General features: G+C 40.9%; 1 protein-coding gene across 1 annotated transcript in view; it reads right to left on the minus strand.

Annotated features, from left to right (window-relative positions):
- Nucleotides 1–10,145, minus strand: part of EPG5 (ectopic P-granules 5 autophagy tethering factor) — a 161,641-nt gene that overhangs the window by 22,220 nt on the left and 129,276 nt on the right. Inside the window, exons 32-35 of the mRNA XM_024132235.3 lie at nt 9,582–9,730; nt 8,439–8,640; nt 6,772–6,844; nt 5,290–5,393 (exon numbers count right to left, since the gene is read on the minus strand). Coding sequence (XP_023988003.1) covers nt 5,290–5,393; nt 6,772–6,844; nt 8,439–8,640; nt 9,582–9,730 — 528 coding nt within the window. The remainder of the gene's footprint in view (nt 1–5,289; nt 5,394–6,771; nt 6,845–8,438; nt 8,641–9,581; nt 9,731–10,145) is intronic.

Consider the following 10,145-nt stretch of genomic DNA (forward strand, 5'->3'; position numbering starts at 1 on the left):
GTTCCAGGGACTTCCCTGGTGGCACAGTGGTTAAGAATCCACCTGCCAACGCAGGAGACATGGGTTTGATCCCTGGTCCGGGAAGATCCCACATGCCACGGAGCAACTAAGCCAGTGCGCCACAACTACTGAACCTGTGCTCCAGAGCCCGCGAGCCACAACTACTGAGCCCACGTGCCTAGAGCCCGTGCTCCGCAACAAGAGAAGCCACCGCAGTGAGAAGCCCACGTGCCACAACGAAGAGTAGCCCCCACTCGCCGCAAGTACAGAAAGCTCACGCACGACAATGAAGACCCAACACAGCCTAAATAAATAAATCTATTTAAAAAAAAAAAAAGGAAATGTTCCAAATGACTAAATCTTAACCCTTGGTGCAGTAAAACTAGACTGTTAACTGTCATTCAAGTAAGTCACTCTAAAACAAATGTCACACTCTTCTGTGACCTGAATCACTCAGTATTATCCTCACAAGGACCAATTACTTTAATACCCGCAGGAGGATTTAGTCTGAAACAAATTTTTTCAGACTTTCTGGTTCTAAGCAAAGGAATGGAATTTGGTCAAAGAAGAGAGAGCCACGTACGATGAGAGCAGAAACCTGACGGGAGTTTCTCAACACTGACTTTTGAAAAGTGACTAATGAGCATCAACACATGGTACCAGTCGACTTATCACTGCTAACATTCCTGTGCCCTCAATCCCCAGTCCTCATGAAACAGTAACGTATGTTTTTAACAACCTTTTAAGACAGGGGTGAAGAGTAGCATTTGTTTAAATATGGATAAAAAAGATAGTTTTGTTTAAATTAAGATGGATACGTAGAAGGTGTCTAGGAGGTAATCTCTTAGGACCAGACCGAGCGTCCCTAGTCCCAGCCCAGACACAAATAAGTTCTGTGACCTCAGATGAATTCATTTTGCTTTTCAGGTCCTCATTTTTTCTCATCAATAAAAACAGAGAGCTGAATCAGACGATCTCACTAAAAGGCTATAATTTAATACTTCTTCATCTTGCTGTGCATAGTTCTTCTGTTTCCTCTCTCTGAATTGAGCTGCCAATTCTTAATGTTATCTATGTACTCTCCTATTCCTAGGCCACTTTTTTATTTGATATACACGGGCCTGTGAGAGTGCCTGCCCCTTTATACTAAGAAACTAAATAATAGCCTTCGCGACAATAATTTTATGCTGAAATATTTGTCTCACTATAAATATGTTGTGGATGGTAATACGCAGCTAGAAGTCTACCTTTCCAAAAAAAGAAAAAAAAAAACTGAGTGCTATTAGGATTTCATGTGTTACTCACTGAACCAATACTTTTATCAAGTAGACACTCAGAGTACGGCACTGTCGTAAGTCTTGGGTTGGGGGGAGATAAAAAGAAGAATGTTTCTGTGCCTAGAGTTTATATCTTATAACGGGGGTCGGGGGGAGGGGGAACAGAGAGGAGATCAGATATGTAAAAGGTCAATCAAAAATACTAGATGGGTACTTCCCTGGTGGTCCAGTGGTAAAGAATCCACCTTCCAATCAGGGGACGTGGGTTCGATCCCTGGTCAAGGAACTAAGATCCCACATGCCGCGGGGCAACTGCAGAGCAACTAAGCCCGTGTGCTCTAGAGCCCGTGGGCCACAACTAGAGAGCCCGTGCGCACTGCAGCTACTGAGCCCGTGTGCTCTGGAGCCCATGCGCCTCAACTAGAGAGAAGCCCGCGCACCACAACAAAAGATCCCGCGTGGTGCAATTAAGACCCGAAGCAGCCAAATAAATAAATAAATATTTTAAAAAAAAAAAAAACGCTGGATGAGGTACATCCAGACAACGGTATATTATTCAGCACTAAAAAGAAATGAGCTATCAAGTCATGAAAGACATGGAGGAACCTAAGTGCATATACTAAGCGAAAGAAACCCATCTGGAAAGCTGCATAATGAATGATTCTAACTATATGACATTCTAGAAAAGCTAAGACTATGCAGAAAGTAAAAGAAATCAGTGGTTGCCAAAGGCTGGGGTGGGGGAGGGATGAATAGACAGAGCACAGAGGATATTTAGGGCAGTGAACTACTCTGTATGATACTGTAATGGTAAACACACATCATTATACATTTATCCAAACCCAGAGAATGCACAAGCCCCAGCATGAATCCTAATGTAGACTATGGACTTTGGGTAATAATGTGTCAGTGTAGGTTCATCGGCTATAACAAATGTACCACTCTGGTGGGGGATGGTGATAGTGGGTGGGGAGGGGGCTATGCATGCGGAGCAGGGAGGAAAGGGAATATGGAAACTCTCTGTGCTTTCTGCTCAGTTTTGCTGTGAACCTAAAACTACACTTAAAAAAAGTCTATTTTTGTATATATATAAAATATTGGATGATATATTGTTTTATATTATAACATATATATCATTGCTATATATATTTATACATATTATTATAATATATAGTCTATTATCTGATATGTTATCTACTATATATATCGTATATAAAATACTGGATGACATATTGTTAACTCCAGGACTCAGTGCCACATAAACACATGGTAGCCACGGGGGTGCGCCACTCAGATCTCCCTTCAAACAGAACTTGCCACAGATCAGGGCACAGCACCTTCAGCACCTGAGTCGAGGCCATCCTCCTCCCAGGTAGCCCTCAGCCAACAACTAAGCACAGGCCTAGCTGCTTCCGCCCAAGGTAGAATCCTCAATAAAGTATCTTCGCACTAGAACTCCCTAACCAGCTGGCCAATACTTTCTCAGAGCTGTCCTGCAGGCTGAGACTCTTCCTACTCTCTTTTCACGGGTGTTAGGCCTGCACCAGGGTCTGAAGGCTTTCCTTGCCCACCCTTATTCCTCTCCCTCTTATTTTCACAGGCATTACCCCAAATAAATCTCAGCATCCTGGCTTCATCATGGCGTCTGCTTCCCAAGGATTCAATCTGCAACAATGTGCCATGAAGATTTAGAGGCAGGAGAGAAATGTATGCACATGAACAGATATGCAGGAGAATATAAAGGGCCCGAGGCTTCATCCAGGTAGTGGAATCAGCATAAGCAAAGAAGTGGCAGAGGGAAGATCCAAGGACTTTTAGGGAACAGTGAGTAGAGCAGTATGGCTGAATGGAATGCTTCCATAAAAAAACCATCACGTAACGGTGAAGTGCTCTGAGCCAGACACATTTGAATGCTGAGCTAAAACATTATTACATTTAAAAGTTTCTGAATAAGAATATAATAGCATACAAACAGAATTTTTGGAAAATCAATCTAGTAAATAGGCAGGAACAGAAATGAGATACCAAGGACAGCTAGGAGGCTATTGCAAGAATCTGGGCTGGGTGGACCTAATATCCTTACAAGCCTCCCAATACAAAACATTTAGAGACACTAAGTAAAATACAACAACTCTGAAAATGCACAGCTACATACATTCAGTGGAAGAAAAGAGGTCAGAAGCAGAGAGACTAGGAAAGCAGAGTATTAAACTGATGCGGAAGCCTCAGTTGCCCTGGGGCTGTTTGCTTATGTGGGGTTTTCAACAGCACAAGGAAACAGAAAACAAGATCTTCTAAGGACTACACCCTCACTGAAAGCGCAGATAAGCGGGGAGGGGAACAGATCTTCTCTGCCTTAGCCTGGACTGGGAGTCAGCGAGGCAAGAAAGCTGATTGTGATAATTAAGTATGGGGTTTGATTTCACGTATCTGTGTAGTGTGAGAAGCCCAAAGCCAAGGAATTACACTGAGCCAAATGGCAACAAATGCAGATCTTCTCTGAAGGCATACACCCTCATCCTAGTCCTCATGGAATTTCCACAGATAAAGTCTCTCTAAATATGGGCTCACAATAGAAAATTACAAAATACACAAGGAAACAAGCCTCTGAAGGAAAATCAAACAGAAGCATGAGCCACCCCCGAACAGAAACTTGAGATGATGGAATTACTGCATACAGCTCATAAAGGAAAGTAAGTAGGTTTAAACATTTTAAAGTAACAAAAATTGAAATTTTAAATTAAAGAAAGAAGATGCTATCAAAAAGGATCTGGATAGGGACTTCCCTGGTGGCGCAGTGGTTAAGAATCCACATGCCAATGCAGGGGACAGGGGTTCAAGCCCTGGTCTGGGTAGATCCCACATGCCACGGAGCAACTAAGCCCGCGAGCCACAACTACTGAGCCCGTGTGCTACAACTATTGAAGCCCACACGCCTAGAGCCTGTGCTCCACAACGAAGATGAGCCACCGCAATGAGAAGCCAATGCACCACAATGAAGAGTAGCCCCTGCTTGCCGCAACTAGAGAAAGACCACGCGCAGAAATGAAGACCCAACACAATCAAAATAAATAAATAGGGGCTTCCCTGGTGGCGCAGTGGTTGAGAATCTGCCTGCTAATGCAGGGGACACGGGTTCGAGCCCTGGTCTGGGAGGATCTCACGTGCCGTGGAGCAACTAGGCCCATAAGCCACAACTACGGAGCCTGCACATCTGGAGCCTGTGCTCCGCAGCAAGAGAGGCCGCGACAGTGAGAGGTCCACGTACCACAACGAAGAGTGGCCCCTGCTTGCCACAACTAGAGAAAGCCCTCGCACAGAAACGAAGACCCACCACAGCAAAAATAAATAAATTAATTAATAAACTCCTACCCCCAACGTCTTAAATAAATAAATAAATAATTTTTTAAAATAAATAAATATTTTTAAAAGGATCTGGATAAATTTTACAAACAAACATTACTTCTAGAAACTGAAATGAAAAATTCAATGGATTTTTTTTTTTAAAGCGGACTAGACATAGCTGAAGAGATGGAGTAAGCTGGAAGAGAGATCTCAAGAATTTGCCCAGGGGAATTCCCTGGCAGTCCAGTGGTTAGGACTCTGTACTTTCACTGCCGAGGGTGCGGGTTCAATCCCTGGCCGGGGAACTAAGATCCCACAATACACTCGGTGTGGTCAAAAAAAAAAAGAATTTGCCCAAAATGAAGCAGAAGAAAACACACCAAAAAAGTGAAAAGTCACAGAAGACAGAATGAGATTCACCATGGGGGAAAGACAGTATTTGAAAAGAGAAAGCCATAACTGATGACACTCAGCACTACCTCCCGAAAAAGATAAGAGGTTACACACCACACGAAATAATTGTATGCGTGACCTTTCTTTGGTCAAAGATGACAGCCTACCAAATAAAGTAAAAGTGAATAAAGTAGAAAAGCAGAGGCAAAACATTAACTGAATTACTTAAGGAAAAGTGAAAACTAACCAGAGACATGATATAACACCTTCCTACCTTTAAAACTCTTGTGCAATGAGTCAATGCAATCAGTGAACAACTGCACGATGCTTGAGGCCACCACAGCATCACTCTCCAGCCAGGGGTAATGTCGTTGGCTGCTTTAAATAAAAGAAACACACGCTTAGAAAGGAAACACTATGATTAACTTACTGTACGTCCCAGAGTCTGGGGTTTGCCTAAGTTCTAGAAAACGCTGTGTTATGTAGCCCTAAGACACATTTAGAGCACTTTAAAGACTGTAAATTCCTGGAGGTGAATTGTAGCTTTTAATATCAATCATATAACTTTATTTACTTTCCTTCCTAACCTTTATTCCAATGTAATTAAGTTTCAGAAGTGTGCTATCTAAATAACTATTAAATTAACACCTTTTACAACACATCCAATTTATGCCCGTAAACCCATCCCTTGTGTATCTTGGTTACATTTCGAATGCCTTAGAAGACAGTTTTCTCTACCTAAAGCATGGGGGGTGAAAAGTCATGTAAAAAAAGATGGTCAAAAATGAACAGAGAGGAAATAACCAAAGGAAAAACTCTTTATATGAAATTTTTAGTTTCTGAATCTGGTATAGAAAGTTCAATATAAAAGTAAATTCCATTAGTTCTTCCTGGAAATAAATAGGAAGGCTAAATTATGGTAAGCAGTCTCACAGTCACCACAAAATCCTGAAGCTTGTGGATTGTCTAAGGATAGCCCTCTGGAGAAAGTAAAGACCCAGAACTTTTTCTGTTTTCCTCAATGGGCTCTTGAAGCAGCCTGGATGATACAAACAATCTGGACATAGGGGTCAAAGCTCTACCCTGGTCCCAGTCTAGCCCTCACCAGCTGTGGGATTTGAGCAAGACATTCAAGTTTTCTGAATCTCAGGATCAGATTAATTCATACTTATGAAAACACTTTAAATACTGTGATATATATTGTGTAATTCTTACAGAACTCTGGACATCTACCTTTTGTTTGTATGCTTTTAGAGGAAAAAAGACTCGTAAGGCAACTCCTTGCATTTGGACAGCTCAACACCTCTGTTTTAAATGCTTGTGAAATAATGCTTTCATTTAGTTGCAGAGCTCATGTTAAAAGAGCAATTACCACCCAGTAATTTGAAAGTCAACTTAGTTCCAAAAAAATAACTGATACTAGGTAAAATCAAGTTAGCCTCATATTTTGCAGTGTTATATTATCAAAACCTAATTCAGGAGAACAACATCCGTTTTTCTGAAATTAAATACCAACCTCATTCAACTTCTTTATTGTGAAAAACTGGAAATGAGTGTCCAACTTTGCTTCAAAATTAATAGCTCTGATCAAGCAGACTAACAAGTCCACAAACAGAAAATTTCTTAAGTTTACTTTGTAAAGAAGCATTCTCTAAATTTAAAATCAAATCTGTGAATCATCAGCTGGACCAAAACACCATCAGAACTTTAAGTCTATAAATTTCAAAGAAATTTGAATATCAGAAAAACTATTTACCTTTCATTGTCCTCTAAAACCAGTATCCATGGCTTAAAGAGCTGGACGATTACTGAATGTAGGGATCTTAGCACTAAAACAAAGCAAAATTTTTAGAGACAAGAAACAAGCCCATCAAATGCAGATGGCCAACAGGCACATGAAAAAATGCTCAACATCGCTAATCATCAGGGAAATGCAAATCAAAACCACAATGAGATATCACCTCACACCTGTCACAATGGCTATCAGCAAAAAGAACACAAATACCAAATGTTGGCGAAGATGTGAAGAAAGGGGAACCCTTGTACACTGTAGGTGAAATACCAAATGTTGGCGAAGATGTGAAGAAAAGGGAACCCTTGTACACTGTAGGTGGGAATGTAAATCGGTGCAGCCACTGTGGAAAACAGTATGGAGGTTTCTCAAAAAACTAAAAATAGAACTACCATATGATCCAGCTATTCCACTCCTGGGTGTATATCCAAAAAAAAACAAAAGCACTAATTCGAAAAGATACTATGCACCCCAATGTTCATAGCAGCATTATTTAAAATGCCAAGATATGGAAGCAACCTAGCTGTCCATCAACAGATGAGTGGATAAAGAAGATGTGGCATACACACACACACACACACACATACACACACATACATACACACACACACATACACACACACACAGACACATACACACACATACATACACACACACACACACATATACACACAATAAAAAAGAATGAAAATTTTCCATGTGCAGCAACATATGGAGGGTTTGGAGGGCATTATGCTAAGTGAAATAAGTCAGACTGAGAAAGACAAATACAGTATGATCCCACTTATATGTGGAATCTAAAAAATAAACTAGCGAATATAACAAAAAAGAAGCAGACTCACAGATATAGAGAACAAACTAGTGGTTACCAGTGGGGAGAGGGAAGGGGGAGGAGCAATATAAGGGTAGGGGATTAAGAGGTACAAACTATTAGGCATAAAATAAGCTACAGAGATATACTGTACAACACAGGGAATATAGCCAATATTTTATAATAACTATAAACGGAGTATAACCTTTAAAAATTGTGAATCACTATATTATACACCTGTTACTTATATAGTATTGTACATCAACTATACTTCAATTAAGAAAAAGAAGAAACAAGTCCACCTTTTGTCAAGATCATTGATAACTATAAAGAAAATCTTCTTCTTATCATCTGTATACTCATAAACCTATGGTGATATACAAACAACATATTTAATATAACTAAACATGTTTCAGTTTTCATTTGCTGCAATGAAATTTCTTAAATTGAAGAAGTTTTATTATAACACAATGTCATGGACAATTTTATAACATGCATTTTTTTAAAAATAAAAACTTAAATACTCTTAATGAGATAAATAATAGGAAGAAAGAGCTGGAGACTGAAACCTATCTCTTTGTACTTCACCTTACAAAGGAGAGGCAGAAACAAGCTGAAGCAAGCACCCACTGTGTAAGTGAATACAGGTATGACACATATATGGGTTCACACTTGTACTGTGTATTTCCTACTTCTTCTTCATGACACTCAGATATACAGATTTATCACCAAGTTTTAAATCTCTTAATGTGTCTATTCAAGTCTCTTCTAATGCAAGGTCAGAACACCTAAGCTCCATGTTGCACTAAAGGCATATTACCTGTTTTGCTACTGGCAGATGGATCTTGGGCCAAGCAGGCCATTTCTGAGTCAAGCAGTCTCTTTACAAGGTAGCCCAAGAGTGTCTTCATATCTGCCATGTAAGGACTCCATTTTGAGAATAAACCAAAACTTTTAAAGTCCAACGTGGATAACCGAAGCTTATAAAAAAAGTTTGAGAGCCACTGTATAGTCTCCATTACCTGGAAAAGAATGACTGGTTTAAAAAATGCTTACTGAATATCTACTTTCAGTAGAATACTACAGTAGACTGTGACAGAGGGCTTTGACTTGTAATCGAGTTGCAAAGGTATATGGCATATGAAAAGTAAATCAGCAGATTTCAAACTCCTTTTCTAAAGCAAAGGAACCATTTTTTCAACTAAATTCATGTGGACCCACATCATATAAAATTGATGAAGCTGAGAGCTCTGTGGGACACTGCGTGAAAACCTGTTTGAAAGAGCCAGTGAAGCAGGAGGGTTAAGGCCGGGAGGCGAGGTACACACAGGGGCTGGGGCTGGGCTGTTCCTGAACAGAGAGGCAAGAATTAGACTCTGAGGCATGAGAGAAAGCTGATCCAGGCACAGAAGGCGGGTGAGGGTAGAGGGAATGGGAGATGACTGACAAAGGAAAACTCAGGGCCCTTAGAGATAAAAAGATGCTTTGTTAGATATAAATTTTACATGTGTTCTAGTTGTTTAAAAAACATACAGGGCTTCCCTGGTGGCGCAGTGGTTAAGAATCCTCCCGCCAATGCAGGGGACACAGGTTCGAGCCCTGGTCCAGGAAGATCCCATATGCCGCAGAGCAACTAAGCCCATGCCCCACAGCTACTGAAGCCTGTGTGCCACAGAGCCTTCAGGCTGCAACTACCGAACCTGCGTGCCTCAACTACTGAAGCCTGCGCACCTAGAGCCCGTGCTCCGCAACAAGAGAAGCCACTGCAATGAGAAGCCCGTGCACCGCAAGGAAGAGTAGCCCCCGCTCGCCGCAACTAGAGAAAGCCCGAGCGCGCAACAAAGACCCAACGCAGCCAAGAAAAAAAGGAATTAAAAATAAATTAATTAATTAATTAAATAAAAAACTACAAAGGAAATGGAAAAGAAACGCACAAAAACTTCAGAGACCAAGAGCTACACACCTGCTTGTCTGACAAAAGAACATCCGGAGAGCTTTGAAGCACCGAGGTCTCAGCAGAAGCTGCCCCGTGCTGGCAGCCTGGGGCGCAGCAGCCCAGGGCTCTTAGGGTGGCTTTCCAACACTCGGGGCTCAGCAGCTGCTCAGCAGAGCCTTACCAGGCAGGGACAGAGGACAGCAAGTCAGCATCCTTCACAAACTAACTTTCAACTTGAATCAAAGAACACATGTACTTTACAAATGAATGAGTATTAAATAAAAATCCAAAACAAATTCATAAAGATCTGTGGTGCAATGTTCATTGCAGCTCTATTTACAATAGCCAGGACATGGAAGTAACCTAACTGTCCATCGACAGATGAATGGATAAAGAAGATGGCACATATATACAATGGAATATTACTCAGCCATAAAAAGGAATGAAATTGAGTTATTTGTAGTGATGTGGATGGACCTAGAGTCTGTCATACAGAGTGAAGTAAGTCAGGAAGAGAAAAACAAATACCGTATGCTAACACATACATATGGAATCTAAAAAAAAAAAAAAAAAATGGTCATGAAGAACCTA

The sequence above is a fragment of the Physeter macrocephalus genome, chromosome 19 (assembly GCF_002837175.3).
Source record: "Physeter macrocephalus isolate SW-GA chromosome 19, ASM283717v5, whole genome shotgun sequence".
Classification (NCBI taxonomy): Eukaryota; Metazoa; Chordata; class Mammalia; order Artiodactyla; family Physeteridae; genus Physeter; species Physeter macrocephalus.